This window comes from Eufriesea mexicana, unplaced genomic scaffold (assembly GCF_001483705.2).
Source record: "Eufriesea mexicana isolate 0111107269 unplaced genomic scaffold, ASM148370v2 scaffold1049, whole genome shotgun sequence".
Classification (NCBI taxonomy): domain Eukaryota; kingdom Metazoa; phylum Arthropoda; class Insecta; order Hymenoptera; family Apidae; genus Eufriesea; species Eufriesea mexicana.
Window position 1 is genome coordinate 428014 of NW_016909187.1, and position 23484 is coordinate 451497.

Sequence of the window (23484 nt, forward strand, 5' to 3'; positions counted from 1 at the left end):
GAAATTGGTCAGCTCTTTAGTTACGAATTCAACGAAGAATCTGTCAACTTTCATAATGTTATATATAATAATATCGAGTTTGTTTGGAAATATTGAAATTGAAACTCGGAATAGGGTGTTGAAATAAAATATTATGAAAAATTTAAAAGGGTGCTTCGAATTTTCCCAGGTAATGTACTAAGCTTGACATACTAAGCTATGGTATTTATAAAATAATTAATAGGTAACCATTTTTCAGACACGAAATTGGTCAGCTCCTTAGTTACGAATTCAACGAATAATCTGTCAACTTTCATAATGTTATATATAATAATATCGTGTTTGTTTGGAGATATTAAAATTGGAACTCGGAACACGATGTTGAAATAAAATATTAGGTGTTTCGAGTAAGTATATAACTTCTAAACAAATTTACAGGAGTTCTTCGAATTTTCCCAGGTAATTTACTAAGCCTGACATAGTAAGCTATGGAATTTATGAAATAACTAATTGGTTGCCATTTTTCAGATACGACGCTGGTCTACTACTCTGTCACGAATTCAACGAAGAATCTGTCAATGTTTGTAACGTTAAGTATAACAATATCGTGTTTGTTTGGAGATATTAAAATTGAAACTCGCAACACACTGTTGAAATAAATCTTCTAAATAAATTTATGACAGGAGTTCTTCGAATTTTCGCAGGTAATTTACTATGCTTGACATGCTAAGCTATGGTATTTATAAAATAACTAATAGGTAGCTATTTTTCAGATACGAAACTGGGCAGTTCCTCTGTCACGTATTTAACGAAGAATTTGTCAATTTTTGGATTTTTTAATTTTCGTGACGTTATGTATAGTAGCACCGTGTTTTCTTGGAGATAGTGAACTTGAAACTCGGAACAGAGTGTCGAAATAAAATATTAGGTACTGCGAATAAGTATCTTCACTTTACAGCTCCTAAATAAATTTATAGAGGTTCTTCGAATTTTCCCAGGTAATTTACTAAGATTGACGTACTAATATATTGAATTTATAAAATAATTAATAGGTAGCCATTTTTCAGATAAGAAACTGGTGAGCTCCTCTGTTACGCATTCAGCAAAGAATCTGTCAACTTTCGGATTTTTTAATTTTCATAACCTTACATATAATAGCATCGTGTCGTTTTGGAGATACGAAGCTTATGAAACTGGAAACTCGGAATCCGGTGTTGAAATAAAATATTAGGTCTCTCGAGTAAGTACCCTGATTCTGAAACTCCTAAGCAAATTTATCACAAGAGTTCTGCGAATTTTCCCAATTAATTCGGTAAACCTGATATATTAAGGCTTCAAAAACTCGCTTAATTCGAGAAGTTACGTATGCCTTCCAGGGACAAAATGGGACTTCTCTCGATTCGTTCAAGACCCGAAGCTAATTATCTTACAAAAGCCGATTCAACCTCGAGAAGGTGTTTCCCCAACGAAGTATGCGCTTATTTTTACACGCCCGATTGATATTCCTGAAACAGGTAACCGCACAACGAGTCCTTTAAACAGCTATTTCGATTCCGGGGCTCCTCGACAGAGGCTGAACGTGAAAGCTACGAAACGAGAATTCGTTTTCTACGCATTTTGTACGTCGCGTACAAATGGACGCATGTTACCACGCGCCTCGTTGCGTTGCAATGGCGATTTATCTCACGGGAGGAAGTCGACGATTTTCTTGATCCTCCTACGACTCTCGAGATCTCGGGATTTGATATCGGTATTATACCAGAACAGCTACACCGAACACACGACATTTGCGATATTAAATGTAGCGAAATTTAAAAAAGAATATCCTAAAATAATCGGAAATTTTAAATATTATTTTAATTCGCAAAAATTATTTTAATCTTACTTCGACAATTTTCTAATTAATTTAATTTCTTCAAATTAAATTCACGGTTTGAATAGAAAATAAAGTAGGAATAGAGATGTAGCTATTATAATACTATTATAATTAGATATTCTAAAATATTCGGAAATTTCGTAATTAAAATATTATTTCAATTCGCAAAAATTATTTTAATTTTATTTCGACAATTTTCTAATTAATTTAATTTTTCCAAATTAAATTCACGGTTTGAATAGGAAATAAAGTAGAAATTGAGATGTAGTTATTATAATACTATTATTTTACTATAATATACTACTATAATATATATTATAGCTATTACAATACTATTATAATTAGAAATTCTAAAATACTTGGGAATTTCGTAATTAAAATATTATTTCAATTCGCAAAAATTATTTTAATTTTATTTCGACAATTTTCTAATTAATTTAATTTTTCCAAATTAAATTCACGGTTTGAATAGGAAATAAAGTAGAAATTGAGATGTAGTTATTATAATACTATTATTTTACTATAATATACTACTATAATATATATTATAGCTATTACAATACTATTATAATTAGAAATTCTAAAATACTTGGGAATTTCGTAATTAAAATATTATTTCAATTCGCAAAAATTATTTTAATTTTATTTCGACAATTTTCTAATTAATTTAATTTTTCCAAATTAAATTCACGGTTTGAATAGGAAATAAAGTAGAAATTGAGATGTAGTTATTATAATACTATTATTTTACTATAATATACTACTATAATATATATTATAGCTATTACAATACTATTATAATTAGAAATTCTAAAATACTTGGGAATTTCGTAATTAAAATATTATTTCAATTCGCAAAAATTATTTTAATTTTATTTCGACAATTTTCTAATTAATTTAATTTTTCCAAATTAAATTCACGGTTTGAATAGGAAATAAAGTAGAAATTGAGATGTAGTTATTATAATACTATTATTTTACTATAATATACTACTATAATATATATTATAGCTATTACAATACTATTATAATTAGAAATTCTAAAATACTTGGGAATTTCGTAATTAAAATATTATTTCAATTCGCAAAAATTATTTTAATTTTATTTCGACAATTTTCTAATTAATTTAATTTTTCCAAATTAAATTCACGGTTTGAATAGGAAATAAAGTAGAAATTGAGATGTAGTTATTATAATACTATTATTTTACTATAATATACTACTATAATATATATTATAGCTATTACAATACTATTATAATTAGAAATTCTAAAATACTTGGGAATTTCGTAATTAAAATATTATTTCAATTCGCAAAAATTATTTTAATTTTATTTCGACAATTTTCTAATTAATTTAATTTTTCCAAATTAAATTCACGGTTTGAATAGGAAATAAAGTAGAAATTGAGATGTAGTTATTATAATACTATTATTTTACTATAATATACTACTATAATATATATTATAGCTATTACAATACTATTATAATTAGAAATTCTAAAATACTTGGGAATTTCGTAATTAAAATATTATTTCAATTCGCAAAAATTATTTTAATTTTATTTCGACAATTTTCTAATTAATTTAATTTTTCCAAATTAAATTCACGGTTTGAATAGGAAATAAAGTAGAAATTGAGATGTAGTTATTATAATACTATTATTTTACTATAATATACTACTATAATATATATTATAGCTATTACAATACTATTATAATTAGAAATTCTAAAATACTTGGGAATTTCGTAATTAAAATATTATTTCAATTCGCAAAAATTATTTTAATTTTATTTCGACAATTTTCTAATTAATTTAATTTTTCCAAATTAAATTCACGGTTTGAATAGGAAATAAAGTAGAAATTGAGATGTAGTTATTATAATACTATTATTTTACTATAATATACTACTATAATATATATTATAGCTATTACAATACTATTATAATTAGAAATTCTAAAATACTTGGGAATTTCGTAATTAAAATATTATTTCAATTCGCAAAAATTATTTTAATTTTATTTCGACAATTTTCTAATTAATTTAATTTTTCCAAATTAAATTCACGGTTTGAATAGGAAATAAAGTAGAAATTGAGATGTAGTTATTATAATACTATTATTTTACTATAATATACTACTATAATATATATTATAGCTATTACAATACTATTATAATTAGAAATTCTAAAATACTTGGGAATTTCGTAATTAAAATATTATTTCAATTCGCAAAAATTATTTTAATTTTATTTCGACAATTTTCTAATTAATTTAATTTTTCCAAATTAAATTCACGGTTTGAATAGGAAATAAAGTAGAAATTGAGATGTAGTTATTATAATACTATTATTTTACTATAATATACTACTATAATATATATTATAGCTATTACAATACTATTATAATTAGAAATTCTAAAATACTTGGGAATTTCGTAATTAAAATATTATTTCAATTCGCAAAAATTATTTTAATTTTATTTCGACAATTTTCTAATTAATTTAATTTTTCCAAATTAAATTCACGGTTTGAATAGGAAATAAAGTAGAAATTGAGATGTAGTTATTATAATACTATTATTTTACTATAATATACTACTATAATATATATTATAGCTATTACAATACTATTATAATTAGAAATTCTAAAATACTTGGGAATTTCGTAATTAAAATATTATTTCAATTCGCAAAAATTATTTTAATTTTATTTCGACAATTTTCTAATTAATTTAATTTTTCCAAATTAAATTCACGGTTTGAATAGGAAATAAAGTAGAAATTGAGATGTAGTTATTATAATACTATTATTTTACTATAATATACTACTATAATATATATTATAGCTATTACAATACTATTATAATTAGAAATTCTAAAATACTTGGGAATTTCGTAATTAAAATATTATTTCAATTCGCAAAAATTATTTTAATTTTATTTCGACAATTTTCTAATTAATTTAATTTTTCCAAATTAAATTCACGGTTTGAATAGGAAATAAAGTAGAAATTGAGATGTAGTTATTATAATACTATTATTTTACTATAATATACTACTATAATATATATTATAGCTATTACAATACTATTATAATTAGAAATTCTAAAATACTTGGGAATTTCGTAATTAAAATATTATTTCAATTCGCAAAAATTATTTTAATTTTATTTCGACAATTTTCTAATTAATTTAATTTTTCCAAATTAAATTCACGGTTTGAATAGGAAATAAAGTAGAAATTGAGATGTAGTTATTATAATACTATTATTTTACTATAATATACTACTATAATATATATTATAGCTATTACAATACTATTATAATTAGAAATTCTAAAATACTTGGGAATTTCGTAATTAAAATATTATTTCAATTCGCAAAAATTATTTTAATTTTATTTCGACAATTTTCTAATTAATTTAATTTTTCCAAATTAAATTCACGGTTTGAATAGGAAATAAAGTAGAAATTGAGATGTAGTTATTATAATACTATTATTTTACTATAATATACTACTATAATATATATTATAGCTATTACAATACTATTATAATTAGAAATTCTAAAATACTTGGGAATTTCGTAATTAAAATATTATTTCAATTCGCAAAAATTATTTTAATTTTATTTCGACAATTTTCTAATTAATTTAATTTTTCCAAATTAAATTCACGGTTTGAATAGGAAATAAAGTAGAAATTGAGATGTAGTTATTATAATACTATTATTTTACTATAATATACTACTATAATATATATTATAGCTATTACAATACTATTATAATTAGAAATTCTAAAATACTTGGGAATTTCGTAATTAAAATATTATTTCAATTCGCAAAAATTATTTTAATTTTATTTCGACAATTTTCTAATTAATTTAATTTTTCCAAATTAAATTCACGGTTTGAATAGGAAATAAAGTAGAAATTGAGATGTAGTTATTATAATACTATTATTTTACTATAATATACTACTATAATATATATTATAGCTATTACAATACTATTATAATTAGAAATTCTAAAATACTTGGGAATTTCGTAATTAAAATATTATTTCAATTCGCAAAAATTATTTTAATTTTATTTCGACAATTTTCTAATTAATTTAATTTTTCCAAATTAAATTCACGGTTTGAATAGGAAATAAAGTAGAAATTGAGATGTAGTTATTATAATACTATTATTTTACTATAATATACTACTATAATATATATTATAGCTATTACAATACTATTATAATTAGAAATTCTAAAATACTTGGGAATTTCGTAATTAAAATATTATTTCAATTCGCAAAAATTATTTTAATTTTATTTCGACAATTTTCTAATTAATTTAATTTTTCCAAATTAAATTCACGGTTTGAATAGGAAATAAAGTAGAAATTGAGATGTAGTTATTATAATACTATTATTTTACTATAATATACTACTATAATATATATTATAGCTATTACAATACTATTATAATTAGAAATTCTAAAATACTTGGGAATTTCGTAATTAAAATATTATTTCAATTCGCAAAAATTATTTTAATTTTATTTCGACAATTTTCTAATTAATTTAATTTTTCCAAATTAAATTCACGGTTTGAATAGGAAATAAAGTAGAAATTGAGATGTAGTTATTATAATACTATTATTTTACTATAATATACTACTATAATATATATTATAGCTATTACAATACTATTATAATTAGAAATTCTAAAATACTTGGGAATTTCGTAATTAAAATATTATTTCAATTCGCAAAAATTATTTTAATTTTATTTCGACAATTTTCTAATTAATTTAATTTTTCCAAATTAAATTCACGGTTTGAATAGGAAATAAAGTAGAAATTGAGATGTAGTTATTATAATACTATTATTTTACTATAATATACTACTATAATATATATTATAGCTATTACAATACTATTATAATTAGAAATTCTAAAATACTTGGGAATTTCGTAATTAAAATATTATTTCAATTCGCAAAAATTATTTTAATTTTATTTCGACAATTTTCTAATTAATTTAATTTTTCCAAATTAAATTCACGGTTTGAATAGGAAATAAAGTAGAAATTGAGATGTAGTTATTATAATACTATTATTTTACTATAATATACTACTATAATATATATTATAGCTATTACAATACTATTATAATTAGAAATTCTAAAATACTTGGGAATTTCGTAATTAAAATATTATTTCAATTCGCAAAAATTATTTTAATTTTATTTCGACAATTTTCTAATTAATTTAATTTTTCCAAATTAAATTCACGGTTTGAATAGGAAATAAAGTAGAAATTGAGATGTAGTTATTATAATACTATTATTTTACTATAATATACTACTATAATATATATTATAGCTATTACAATACTATTATAATTAGAAATTCTAAAATACTTGGGAATTTCGTAATTAAAATATTATTTCAATTCGCAAAAATTATTTTAATTTTATTTCGACAATTTTCTAATTAATTTAATTTTTCCAAATTAAATTCACGGTTTGAATAGGAAATAAAGTAGAAATTGAGATGTAGTTATTATAATACTATTATTTTACTATAATATACTACTATAATATATATTATAGCTATTACAATACTATTATAATTAGAAATTCTAAAATACTTGGGAATTTCGTAATTAAAATATTATTTCAATTCGCAAAAATTATTTTAATTTTATTTCGACAATTTTCTAATTAATTTAATTTTTCCAAATTAAATTCACGGTTTGAATAGGAAATAAAGTAGAAATTGAGATGTAGTTATTATAATACTATTATTTTACTATAATATACTACTATAATATATATTATAGCTATTACAATACTATTATAATTAGAAATTCTAAAATACTTGGGAATTTCGTAATTAAAATATTATTTCAATTCGCAAAAATTATTTTAATTTTATTTCGACAATTTTCTAATTAATTTAATTTTTCCAAATTAAATTCACGGTTTGAATAGGAAATAAAGTAGAAATTGAGATGTAGTTATTATAATACTATTATTTTACTATAATATACTACTATAATATATATTATAGCTATTACAATACTATTATAATTAGAAATTCTAAAATACTTGGGAATTTCGTAATTAAAATATTATTTCAATTCGCAAAAATTATTTTAATTTTATTTCGACAATTTTCTAATTAATTTAATTTTTCCAAATTAAATTCACGGTTTGAATAGGAAATAAAGTAGAAATTGAGATGTAGTTATTATAATACTATTATTTTACTATAATATACTACTATAATATATATTATAGCTATTACAATACTATTATAATTAGAAATTCTAAAATACTTGGGAATTTCGTAATTAAAATATTATTTCAATTCGCAAAAATTATTTTAATTTTATTTCGACAATTTTCTAATTAATTTAATTTTTCCAAATTAAATTCACGGTTTGAATAGGAAATAAAGTAGAAATTGAGATGTAGTTATTATAATACTATTATTTTACTATAATATACTACTATAATATATATTATAGCTATTACAATACTATTATAATTAGAAATTCTAAAATACTTGGGAATTTCGTAATTAAAATATTATTTCAATTCGCAAAAATTATTTTAATTTTATTTCGACAATTTTCTAATTAATTTAATTTTTCCAAATTAAATTCACGGTTTGAATAGGAAATAAAGTAGAAATTGAGATGTAGTTATTATAATACTATTATTTTACTATAATATACTACTATAATATATATTATAGCTATTACAATACTATTATAATTAGAAATTCTAAAATACTTGGGAATTTCGTAATTAAAATATTATTTCAATTCGCAAAAATTATTTTAATTTTATTTCGACAATTTTCTAATTAATTTAATTTTTCCAAATTAAATTCACGGTTTGAATAGGAAATAAAGTAGAAATTGAGATGTAGTTATTATAATACTATTATTTTACTATAATATACTACTATAATATATATTATAGCTATTACAATACTATTATAATTAGAAATTCTAAAATACTTGGGAATTTCGTAATTAAAATATTATTTCAATTCGCAAAAATTATTTTAATTTTATTTCGACAATTTTCTAATTAATTTAATTTTTCCAAATTAAATTCACGGTTTGAATAGGAAATAAAGTAGAAATTGAGATGTAGTTATTATAATACTATTATTTTACTATAATATACTACTATAATATATATTATAGCTATTACAATACTATTATAATTAGAAATTCTAAAATACTTGGGAATTTCGTAATTAAAATATTATTTCAATTCGCAAAAATTATTTTAATTTTATTTCGACAATTTTCTAATTAATTTAATTTTTCCAAATTAAATTCACGGTTTGAATAGGAAATAAAGTAGAAATTGAGATGTAGTTATTATAATACTATTATTTTACTATAATATACTACTATAATATATATTATAGCTATTACAATACTATTATAATTAGAAATTCTAAAATACTTGGGAATTTCGTAATTAAAATATTATTTCAATTCGCAAAAATTATTTTAATTTTATTTCGACAATTTTCTAATTAATTTAATTTTTCCAAATTAAATTCACGGTTTGAATAGGAAATAAAGTAGAAATTGAGATGTAGTTATTATAATACTATTATTTTACTATAATATACTACTATAATATATATTATAGCTATTACAATACTATTATAATTAGAAATTCTAAAATACTTGGGAATTTCGTAATTAAAATATTATTTCAATTCGCAAAAATTATTTTAATTTTATTTCGACAATTTTCTAATTAATTTAATTTTTCCAAATTAAATTCACGGTTTGAATAGGAAATAAAGTAGAAATTGAGATGTAGTTATTATAATACTATTATTTTACTATAATATACTACTATAATATATATTATAGCTATTACAATACTATTATAATTAGAAATTCTAAAATACTTGGGAATTTCGTAATTAAAATATTATTTCAATTCGCAAAAATTATTTTAATTTTATTTCGACAATTTTCTAATTAATTTAATTTTTCCAAATTAAATTCACGGTTTGAATAGGAAATAAAGTAGAAATTGAGATGTAGTTATTATAATACTATTATTTTACTATAATATACTACTATAATATATATTATAGCTATTACAATACTATTATAATTAGAAATTCTAAAATACTTGGGAATTTCGTAATTAAAATATTATTTCAATTCGCAAAAATTATTTTAATTTTATTTCGACAATTTTCTAATTAATTTAATTTTTCCAAATTAAATTCACGGTTTGAATAGGAAATAAAGTAGAAATTGAGATGTAGTTATTATAATACTATTATTTTACTATAATATACTACTATAATATATATTATAGCTATTACAATACTATTATAATTAGAAATTCTAAAATACTTGGGAATTTCGTAATTAAAATATTATTTCAATTCGCAAAAATTATTTTAATTTTATTTCGACAATTTTCTAATTAATTTAATTTTTCCAAATTAAATTCACGGTTTGAATAGGAAATAAAGTAGAAATTGAGATGTAGTTATTATAATACTATTATTTTACTATAATATACTACTATAATATATATTATAGCTATTACAATACTATTATAATTAGAAATTCTAAAATACTTGGGAATTTCGTAATTAAAATATTATTTCAATTCGCAAAAATTATTTTAATTTTATTTCGACAATTTTCTAATTAATTTAATTTTTCCAAATTAAATTCACGGTTTGAATAGGAAATAAAGTAGAAATTGAGATGTAGTTATTATAATACTATTATTTTACTATAATATACTACTATAATATATATTATAGCTATTACAATACTATTATAATTAGAAATTCTAAAATACTTGGGAATTTCGTAATTAAAATATTATTTCAATTCGCAAAAATTATTTTAATTTTATTTCGACAATTTTCTAATTAATTTAATTTTTCCAAATTAAATTCACGGTTTGAATAGGAAATAAAGTAGAAATTGAGATGTAGTTATTATAATACTATTATTTTACTATAATATACTACTATAATATATATTATAGCTATTACAATACTATTATAATTAGAAATTCTAAAATACTTGGGAATTTCGTAATTAAAATATTATTTCAATTCGCAAAAATTATTTTAATTTTATTTCGACAATTTTCTAATTAATTTAATTTTTCCAAATTAAATTCACGGTTTGAATAGGAAATAAAGTAGAAATTGAGATGTAGTTATTATAATACTATTATTTTACTATAATATACTACTATAATATATATTATAGCTATTACAATACTATTATAATTAGAAATTCTAAAATACTTGGGAATTTCGTAATTAAAATATTATTTCAATTCGCAAAAATTATTTTAATTTTATTTCGACAATTTTCTAATTAATTTAATTTTTCCAAATTAAATTCACGGTTTGAATAGGAAATAAAGTAGAAATTGAGATGTAGTTATTATAATACTATTATTTTACTATAATATACTACTATAATATATATTATAGCTATTACAATACTATTATAATTAGAAATTCTAAAATACTTGGGAATTTCGTAATTAAAATATTATTTCAATTCGCAAAAATTATTTTAATTTTATTTCGACAATTTTCTAATTAATTTAATTTTTCCAAATTAAATTCACGGTTTGAATAGGAAATAAAGTAGAAATTGAGATGTAGTTATTATAATACTATTATTTTACTATAATATACTACTATAATATATATTATAGCTATTACAATACTATTATAATTAGAAATTCTAAAATACTTGGGAATTTCGTAATTAAAATATTATTTCAATTCGCAAAAATTATTTTAATTTTATTTCGACAATTTTCTAATTAATTTAATTTTTCCAAATTAAATTCACGGTTTGAATAGGAAATAAAGTAGAAATTGAGATGTAGTTATTATAATACTATTATTTTACTATAATATACTACTATAATATATATTATAGCTATTACAATACTATTATAATTAGAAATTCTAAAATACTTGGGAATTTCGTAATTAAAATATTATTTCAATTCGCAAAAATTATTTTAATTTTATTTCGACAATTTTCTAATTAATTTAATTTTTCCAAATTAAATTCACGGTTTGAATAGGAAATAAAGTAGAAATTGAGATGTAGTTATTATAATACTATTATTTTACTATAATATACTACTATAATATATATTATAGCTATTACAATACTATTATAATTAGAAATTCTAAAATACTTGGGAATTTCGTAATTAAAATATTATTTCAATTCGCAAAAATTATTTTAATTTTATTTCGACAATTTTCTAATTAATTTAATTTTTCCAAATTAAATTCACGGTTTGAATAGGAAATAAAGTAGAAATTGAGATGTAGTTATTATAATACTATTATTTTACTATAATATACTACTATAATATATATTATAGCTATTACAATACTATTATAATTAGAAATTCTAAAATACTTGGGAATTTCGTAATTAAAATATTATTTCAATTCGCAAAAATTATTTTAATTTTATTTCGACAATTTTCTAATTAATTTAATTTTTCCAAATTAAATTCACGGTTTGAATAGGAAATAAAGTAGAAATTGAGATGTAGTTATTATAATACTATTATTTTACTATAATATACTACTATAATATATATTATAGCTATTACAATACTATTATAATTAGAAATTCTAAAATACTTGGGAATTTCGTAATTAAAATATTATTTCAATTCGCAAAAATTATTTTAATTTTATTTTGACAATTTTCTAATTAATTTAATTTCTTTAAATTAAATTCACGGTTTGAACAGAAAATAAATTAGGAATAGAGATGTAGCTATTATAATACTACTATAATATATATTATAGGTATTATAAATCTATTCTAATATATCTGTTATAATATATTATAAATCTATTATAATCTATTATAAAATATATATTTTTAAAAATCACGGTTCTTGAAATTATTTATTTATTCGAAAAGGGCAAATGTTTCACGCGAATCTTCTCGAGAAATATCTCCCCATTATAAAACATAGTTATTGCTCCGCGGTATGGCGAAAATTGCCTCGAAATTATCCTCAACTCGGCCGGGCGAAGTTAAGAAACGGAATCGTTTCTAATCGCTATTTTAAATACGTATTTCGTCATATTAAACGAACGTTTCGAACAATTATCCAACAGCGCCGTTGCAACGTAACTCTTCCGTCTAGCAATTACACACGTTACAGTTACCTCGTGCACTGTTTTACATTATTTTTTCCCTCCTTTTTTCCTACACGCTGTACGAGGTGCTTATGCTCTTTCCTTTTTTTCTTATCTCCTTTTCACAGAGCTCTACAGCTACGCGCGGTAATTCCGTTATCCTAAAGCCAAGGTCCACGGTGAGTCATAAATTTGCACATAATTACACGGCATAACGAACAATACGCAAAGCCGTTGACCGGCCTAGCTTACGTTACATATTCATTTCCACGAAAATCACCGTCGAATTACGCCAACCACGCTCAATTAGCCTCCGTTTCGACTAATTATTTTCTCTGAAAGTCGAGTCGTTATGCACCTCGAGCGTGATAATAAAAGTTAACCCCTTTCCGTGTCACGAAGTCGATTATTTAACGACATTATCGTGACACAAAAATAGGCGTTCGCGTTTCGCCGATTAGATTCGAATTTGTTTAATGAGGATATCGTGGGAAAATATAAAATCCGATGAAAAATTATTTATGAGGGGATATAATTAAGTTTCGAATATGATAAAATTAAAATTTCTTTTTTTTATTTTCGTTTTGAAAGGAATAAATAATATAGAGATAATTTCTTGTGACGTTATTAAAAGCTCCGGACAAAATAACTTAATAGTAACTTAATAGTAATTTAATAATAATTTAATAATACTTTAATAGTAACGTAATAATAATTTAATGGTAACTTAATAATAATTTAATAATAATTCAATACGAACTTAATAAAAACTTAATAGTAACTTATTAATAATTTAATAGTAACTTAATAATAATTTAATAATAATTCAATAGTAACTTAATAAAAACTTAATAGTAACTTAATAATAATTTAATAATAATTCAATAGTAACTTAACAAAAACTTAATAGTAACTTAATAATAACTTAATGACAATTTAATAATAATTTAATAATAGCTTAGTATTTACTAAAATAACTTAAAAATAACTGAATAATAATAAAAATTGGCGAGCAGGTTCAAAGAATATTTTCGAAATTAACATTTTCGAAACACTTATCGCTTAATTTCCGATTTCGTGTACACCACACCGAATTACCACGAACATTCGATTAACCCAATTCCGAATACCGCTAAACCCAGCGGAGAATATTAATTCGCAGATCTGAGATATACCCCCGCGTTATTTACTTTCGTGTGTCAACAACTCGTCGCGAAATATTTCCTCGAGCAGCCATAAATCTTAGCAATTTCATCAATATTCCCGGCCTCGCTCGCCATACAAATAACTCAAACGTCCACGCGACAATGTAACACGCATTCTCGAAATGTGCGACGCATCTGAAGAAAAGCGGTATGCAATTAAATATATATTTAACACGTCTCTCCATTGTGTAAACTTTCAAAGCTCCAATTTAAATTCCAATTAACGAGCACGGGGCTTCCTGTCGGCGGCCGGGTATCCATTATAGCCGCGCACTATGCCAGTTTTCACCTGGTCCCGCGATCCTCGGCGTTCCTTGGCGACTTTTCCGAACATGCACGCACGGTATTTCCATCAATCACGTCGCCGTTCACGGCTGTTCCCGTGCAGACGGAAAATCACCGCGGGTTTTCACTTTTCATCGGCCCCCGGGGGCACCGGGACGCGTAATTATCCGGCGACGAGCCCAGTAAATCATACCCGCGACAATTAAACGAGCGACGCTTACGCGAGCAACGCGCATCGTCCAATTAGCGGCCCGCCGCAATTATCTCGTACATCCATGCTCGTAACGCGACCACCACTTCCCCATTCATAACTCTATTATTCCGCTGAAACGCGAACCGAGATAAAATCGTATCGCGATCGACGTCGCGACGAAAACGTCGAGGACAATCCCGAATCGGATCACGCGACTCGCCTTTTTAGATTACGAGTCTTGCGTAATGGGCCGAGCTTTTATCGAGTCGAATGATTCGATTGAGTGTCGCGAATTTTTTTTTGTGAGTTATGGTTAGGTGAATCGAGGTCTAGTAGAAGTATTAGTGTTTAATTGTGTCTATTTCTGGTAATTACTAATATGGTTTAGGTGAATTTTAGATTACGAGTCTTGCGTAATGAGCCGAGCTTTTATCGAGTCGAATAATTAGGCTGAGTGTCGCGAATTTTTGTTTAAGAGGATGGAAGTTAGGTGAATTGATGTCTAATTGAGATGTTAGTGTTTAGTTGTATCTATTTCTGGTAACTACGAATGTGGTTTAGGTGAATTTTAGATTACGAGTCTTGCGTAATGGGTCGAGCTTTTATCGAGTCGAATGATTCGACTGAGTGTTGCGAATTTTTATTTGAGGGGATGGAAGTTAGGTGGATCGAGGTCTAGTTGAGGTATTAATACTTAGTCGTGTCTATTTCTGGTAATTACGAATGTGCTTTAGGTGAATTTTAGATTACGAGTCTTGCGTAATGAGCCGAGCTTTTATCGAGTTGAATGATTCGACTGAGTGTCGCGAATTTTTATTTGAGGGGATGGAAGTTAGGTGGATCGAGATCTAGTTGAGGCATCGGTGTTAAGTTGTGTCTATTTTTAATAATTGCTAATATAATCTAGGTGAATTTTAGATTACGAGTCTTGCGTAATGAGCCAAGCTTCTATTGAGTCGAATGATTCGATTGAGTGTCGCGAATTTTTTTTTGTAACTTATGGTTAGGTAAATCGAGGTCTAGTAGAAGTATTTTAGTGCTTAATTGTGTCTATTTTTAAAAGTCTACCCTAAAGCATCCACGTTCAGCAGTTACTTATCTGCATTCGCAGATCACGTTCATTTATATTTCCCGCCAATTTTCATTGAACGTAATACAGAGGCTTCCCTCATCATCAAGGCATTGTCTAACATAACATACACACACAATCATGTCGTATTCTTTTAGAAAGGACATCACAGCAGTTTGTTTAATTTACAATATTATGCAAATGATCTATAATTTATTATTTATTTAATTTAGCCGCTCCTTTGCTGAAAGAAAATACTGGAAGGAACCATAACCGCGCAACGATGATGTCAGGCGTGTTAGATCGCAGATCAGTAGAGGATTTAGTGTCTCAAGGACTTTGTTGTCATGCTGCTGTCGAGGGTCGCCTGCCGCGTTTCAGTTCCAAACCAGAAGCGGTGTAGAGCACATCAGCCATTGTAACTCCTACAAACACCTACATTCTTTGTTTATATTTCCATAAGTGTACGTTTCACTATTACTAAACTTAATATATTGTTCACTGTGTATTGTTAGTTCGAATGCTGCGAATTACAATAAATTTTTAATATGTCAATTCCAAGAAATTACAACAAAAGGAAATTTATCTTCAAAATAAGAAATTAAACATCCTACTTCGATGCCAAAAATAAATAAAATTCCAAAAGTGGTGATAATCATCCCTCCATCCTGTGGGTGATTCAATCATTACCATACTTCAAGGTATGTTTATTTACATGCACTTTCGAAAACGCGTTTTCCATATATTTTAATAAATACACCTTCGAGACGCTTTCTTCGTATCGCTTGGAATTTTAAATGTATCGATAACGACTGAAACGTGTTAAACGAAGATACGGCTCGCACGTTAACGAAGCTTTAAAATACCAGCTAAATCACAAATTTGCTCGTGAAACTTTCTCGGAGATAGTTTATCGGAGATGGGCGCTCCGGCTCGTAGGCATCAACACAAACTATGTCAACAGCCTCGATTACCCACGGCCGATCTCAAACATACGTAGTACACACATCCCCAATCAACCATAATCAATCTCAAACATCGTCGATACACATTCCACCTGCCAAACCTCGAATCTCCGGGGACCTACGCATCCCGACACGTGAACCTAATTTGTAGCAAGTTCGAAATCCACGAATCTCTTTTGCAACACGGTAAAACCGATGTCAAATAGAAACTTCGACTAAACATACAAAGGTAATCTCTGTGACAAATGAATGAGATCATGTGCATACTGACAGAAGCTGAGAAATGGAATAGTGGTTGAGAAATAAGGTTCTATTTATTTTCCAAGATAAATATCGATAAATAAAGATCAGAAATACAAATCAAGGTATGATATTCAAATTATATTAATTAAATTAATTTATAATTAAGATAAAAATTGTTGGATAAAATTATTTCGCATACTAATATACTTAACTATTTTTACAGATATTTTTATCAATAGTGTAAGATGACGGAAACTAGTTTTGAGACATCAAAAATTGACAAAACAACAGGAACAGAATAACACAAACTCAAAATTCATAAAACTAATTTAACTTAGGAAAAGAACACCAAGATAACGAAACGAAAACACACAGAAACGCAGTCTAATTTAAATCTCTTTTCAACACCGAGCTACTCACGCTTGTGCAGGTCACAATTAACCCTTTGCACTCGGCGACATTTTCGTTACAGAAAAATAGTAATTCGAAGACTTTCTGCCATAAAGTCGACGATATTTTTAAAACGACAAATAAGAAATCGTATGCAAATTAAGACGTAAAATTATTTTGCTTCGATATTCCACGCATCGTTGGGTAATTGTAAATTTGATATATTAATTAACATCCATCTTTAGAATCTGATTAAATGACGACTGAGAGGTGCCTCTCGAATGCAAAGGGTTAATTTCTAAGGACTCCGTTTTGGTCGTCGAGGACCCTGCTTTTATGCTTTTCTTAACTTACGTTTCACCTCCTCGTAGGGGCCACGCAGTTTAATTTTATTACCCAAAATAACTTTTACATTTGCTTCTAGAAAATATTGACCGGTTTATGATTTGTTTTTGTTGGCAATAACCGATTCGCGATTTCTTTGGTAATGGTATCCTACAATTGCATGATTGATGATTGGGGAAATCGGAGGACTATCGTTGTCAAATGTCAAGGAACGTATCTTGCTTAACTATCATTCGCAATTCCACAAGTTTTGTTTAAGTTTAAGTTGGTCCCTTGATTGCATAAATGTCTTGTCATCTAAAAGATATTTGGACTAATTTAACCCTTTGACTGTCACGCCTAAATCACATGTTTCTCTCAGGATGCCAAGGGAGTGCACCGCTAGATGCAAAATTTGTTCTTATATATTTGTATGTTCTAATACAAATTTTTAATCGTTCAGTGGGGCACCTTTTACTTCAAAGTATCTTCTAATTAGCGGTTATATTCAGAATGCACTAACTGTCAATTTTCATTCAATGTAGTTCAATGTAGTTCAAGTAGTTCAAGCGCTCTAGTCACTAATGACCACTGTGGTGTCACAGGAGAAACCGTGACTGGTCATTTATGACCAACGTGACAGTCAAAGTGTTAAACAAGTACTTGGAGTCAATGTAACATTTAAAAAATCATATATCTCCATCACAGACATGTCTTCCTTAGTAAATGACATCGTATACTTCACACTGTATTGCCTAATTGTTAACTAATCCTAGCAAGTATCTGCTTACAAAGTTCACAAGCTATGCGCCAACTTCTGCTTAATTACACAAATTTCGTTCAATAGAATTGAAACTGGAAGTTTGAATCAGTCCTTTGATTGCATAAGTACCTTGTCATCTAAAGGACATTTGAACTAATTTAAACGAGTACCTGGTGTAGTCAATGTAACATTCAAATGATCACATATCTCCACCACAGACATGTCTTCTCTAGCAAATAACATCGCTGCAAATGGCATACTTTCACACGGTGTTTCCTAATTTTTAACTAATCCTAGGAAGTACCTACTTGCTAAGTTCACAAGCAACATGCCACCTTCTCACAAGTAAAATAACATAAAGCAACATTCCCAATATTTGCATCAGGTGTCAAAATTCTGAGCCAACGAATTACGAGTATCCTTCGTGTCTCGTCGTTTCTCCATTCAGCGAACTCGTCTAGATCTTTCACTTACCTAACCACCCATTAAGTCGAAGGAACCGAGTACTCCGAGCACTGCGATAAAAAGTGCAAAGACAAAAATAACACGGAGGCACTATCGGTGGAACTGGTATCGATTTACGATTAGAACCAGATCAGAAGGGAAAAGCTTCCTCGGCGTATTCTTGGGGGATCAAAGAGGCAGGGATAGCAGGAACGGCGAGGAGTTGGCAAAAAGAAAGAGAAATTAAAAGCGAGCCGGCAACCGCTAATTGGCTGAACGATATTCAGCCCTGAAATAGCAAGTCGGGCAAACAATTTATTGCCGTCGATATTGTAACAAGCTTGGAAGATTGCCTCGGTTTAGCGGAAACGCGCTCGAGCTGCTGGATACGTGCCGCATTTACATAACCGCGAGCGCGCGTACGCTACGTTTGCGTGCAATTAACGTTGGCATCGATCAGTACCTGTAACCCGTGGCACCGGCTAATCCGCCGGGATGAATAGACGCAACTCCACTGGCCTGCATCGCGATGAAGCCTCCGGTACAACCGCGCCGTCATTAACGGTGAAACTCCACGAGCGGTGATTATGGTGTTACGGTTTGGCATCCGGGTTTCGCGACCACACGGCTTGCCCGCTGCATCCCCTTTTTCTTGTCTCTTCCTTGTCGGCTCTTCTTCTCGGTTTGTATAACACGACCGGTTAACGGCGTTCTCCGAGATGTTGCTCGGGCCGGATGAAGGCTGTGGAGGGAGCTGTGAGTATATCGGGTTCTTTCATTTTTGGCGGTTTAGAGGTTAATTGACTTTACATTCGTTTTCCTGGCTAATCCTTGGGTAAAAGGTTTCACTTAACTTTGTTTGTTTTATGTTAAGTTAGGTGAGGATTGAAGCGAGAGGATAAAGTTTGTCTTTGGCAGCGGATTCGATTCGAGTCTTGGATATGGTGAGTCTGTCATTTTTGTTTAATTTGTGGATTGGAGAGTTGAATAATCTTCTTCTTTCCTTTAATCCTCAGGTCGGTACTTTGAATAATACTTTTCTCTTATTAATTTTTCAGTGGTTTAAGGGTATACCTTTTGGTTGATTCAAATTCTGGACAAATATTTGAAATTGATATTTGGCAGGTGTATTAGTGATTTGTGATGCTTCGTCGAAGGCAGTGTTGAAATTAGCGATTGTTATAGTACTATGGCGATAATTTAATTTTAAAGAGAAACAAGCACACGAAATTGATTTCTCACAATGAAAATTTGCAATTCGAAATGTGCGAACTGTTTCATGGTCACGACGAATTATCCTGAGAACTTCGTTTCCAGTGATTTGAAGAAAAGTAAAAGGAGCAGGGCTCCAGCCGGAGTCAACTATCGAAGATAAGTCCTAAGAGAATCGATAAATAATATACCTCACAATTTATTAACAAAATATTGAATAACAAACAAGTTACAGATACCATTCATGTTCAGATAGTCTGCATCTAATAATGTACTAAATATCTTGTCATAAACATACTGAATAAGAATGTATCAAACATAGTTGTGCATACTAAGCTAGAACTTTCAAATATACGACACATTAAAAATAAGGAAAAAAGAAAACGTAAATAACTCGTTCATGATACGAATCTCACTATTAATTTTTATTATTAATTACACATTTCCATAATAAACAATTATTATCAATTATAAACATGAATAATTAAACTTCAGAATTAATTACTAATCCACAATTACCATTGAACTTCTAATCCTTTCTATCGTTCGATTTCACCAAATACACATCTTAAAATCATTGACCCAACATGAACATTAGCGTGGGAGAATCTCTGACTTCTCAAGATCCCGCGAACCAATGTTGCATTAATGATAATAACAATGCCTACGAGTATAAATATTAATGACTCTAATCGTGATTCTAAATCAAGTGAAACCATAGGTACACCACCTGGAAACGCCGGTTCCCATCAGTTCCCATGAAACTACTGCCCCGTATCAGGAACGAAAAAAAATAAAAAATACATATCTACATAAATTTGACAGGAATACCAACAAATAGCATGAAGAAATCACCACCGACCACATCCTATGTTCCTGTTACAAAACCACTAATTCTAGCCAAGACTGCGAGCGGGGACTTCAATTCCCCGCGCCGCGGAATTCCTAGAACTGACGTCACATTCCTGGAACCGAGCGACCGAATACCTCCTCGCACATCCTATGTTCCTGTTACAAAACCTCTAATCCTAGCCAAGACCGCGAGCGGGGACTTCAATTCCCCGCGCCGCGGAATTCCTAGAACTGACGTCACATTCCTGGAACCGAGCGACCGAATACCTCCTCGCACATCCTATGTTCCTGTTACAAAACCTCTAATTCTAGCCAAGACTGCGAGCGGGGACTTCAATTCCCCGCGCCGCGGAATTCCTAGAACTGACGTCACATTCCTGGAACCGAGCGACCGAATACCTCCTCGCACATCCTATGTTCCTGTTACAAAACCTCTAATTCTAGCCAAGACTGCGAGCGGGGACTTCAATTCCCCGCGCCGCGGAATTCCTAGAACTGACGTCACATTCCTGGAACCGAGCGACCGAATACCTCCTCGCACATCCTATGTTCCTGTTACAAAACCTCTAATTCTAGCCAAGACTGCGAGCGGGGACTTCAATTCCCCGCGCCGCGGAATTCCTAGAACTGACGTCACATTCCTGGAACCGAGCGACCGAATACCTCCTCGCACATCCTATGTTCCTGTTACAAAACCTCTAATTCTAGCCAAGACTGCGAGCGGGGACTTCAATTCCCCGCGCCGCGGAATTCCTAGAACTGACGTCACATTCCTGGAACCGAGCGACCGAATACCTCCTCGCACATCCTATGTTCCTGTTACAAAACCTCTAATTCTAGCCAAGACTGCGAGCGGGGACTTCAATTCCCCGCGCCGCGGAATTCCTAGAACTGACGTCACATTCCTGGAACCGAGCGACCGAATACCTCCTCGCACATCCTATGTTCCTGTTACAAAACCTCTAATTCTAGCCAAGACTGCGAGCGGGGACTTCAATTCCCCGCGCCGCGGAATTCCTAGAACTGACGTCACATTCCTGGAACCGAGCGACCGAATACCTCCTCGCACATCCTATGTTCCTGTTACAAAACCTCTAATTCTAGCCAAGACTGCGAGCGGGGACTTCAATTCCCCGCGCCGCGGAATTCCTAGAACTGACGTCACATTCCTGGAACCGAGCGACCGAATACCTCCTCGCACATCCTATGTTCCTGTTACAAAACCTCTAATTCTAGCCAAGACTGCGAGCGGGGACTTCAATTCCCCGCGCCGCGGAATTCCTAGAACTGACGTCACATTCCTGGAACCGAGCGACCGAATACCTCCTCGCACATCCTATGTTCCTGTTACAAAACCTCTAATTCTAGCCAAGACTGCGAGCGGGGACTTCAATTCCCCGCGCCGCGGAATTCCTAGAACTGACGTCACATTCCTGGAACCGAGCGACCGAATACCTCCTCGCACATCCTATGTTCCTGTTACAAAACCTCTAATTCTAGCCAAGACTGCGAGCGGGGACTTCAATTCCCCGCGCCGCGGAATTCCTAGAACTGACGTCACATTCCTGGAACCGAGCGACCGAATACCTCCTCGCACATCCTATGTTCCTGTTACAAAACCTCTAATTCTAGCCAAGACTGCGAGCGGGGACTTCAATTCCCCGCGCCGCGGAATTCCTAGAACTGACGTCACATTCCTGGAACCGAGCGACCGAATACCTCCTCGCACATCCTATGTTCCTGTTACAAAACCTCTAATTCTAGCCAAGACCGCGAGCGGGGACTTCAATTCCCCGCGCCGCGGAATTCCTAGAACTGACGTCACATTCCTGGAACCGAGCGACCGAATACCTCCTCGCACATCCTATGTTCCTGTTACAAAACCTCTAATTCTAGCCAAGACTGCGAGCGGGGACTTCAATTCCCCGCGCCGCGGAATTCCTAGAACTGACGTCACATTCCTGGAACCGAGCGACCGAATACCTCCTCGCACATCCTATGTTCCTGTTACAAAACCTCTAATTCTAGCCAAGACTGCGAGCGGGGACTTCAATTCCCCGCGCCGTGGAATTCCTAGAACTGACGTCACATTCCTAGAACCGAGCTACCGAATACCTCCTCGCACATCCTATGTTCCTGTTACAAAACCTCTAAGTCTAGCCTATATGGAGAGGAGTATTTCATATAATTATCTAATATACAGTATGTTGGAATAATTAATAATCTGCAGAATTGCTTCTGTTACTCCTTCTGAGGAGGGAACATTCACGTACACGGTGCCCCGTAATTCGTGCTGATGGACCTGATTAATTTACACGCTTGGAGAGATTTCACATTTAATGGTGTAAAAACGTCAAGAACGGAAATCACAGAGAAACGAATGGTAGCTCGTTTTTGTTTGGTGCGTAGCGCGACGATGTTTGATGTTCGAGAACACGATCGCTAATGACGAGTCATCATTTATG

At 29.1% G+C, this 23484-nt stretch overlaps 1 protein-coding gene across 1 annotated transcript in view; it reads left to right on the top strand.

Moving 5' to 3' along the window:
• The window catches only part of LOC108547475 (uncharacterized), a 45441-nt gene extending 22206 nt beyond the window's left edge, over positions 1-23235 (top strand). The window contains exon 2 of the mRNA XM_017900024.1: positions 20993-23235. Within this exon, the coding sequence (XP_017755513.1) occupies positions 20993-23235 (2243 nt within the window). The remainder of the gene's footprint in view (positions 1-20992) is intronic.
• Positions 23236-23484: the final 249 nt, after the last annotated feature.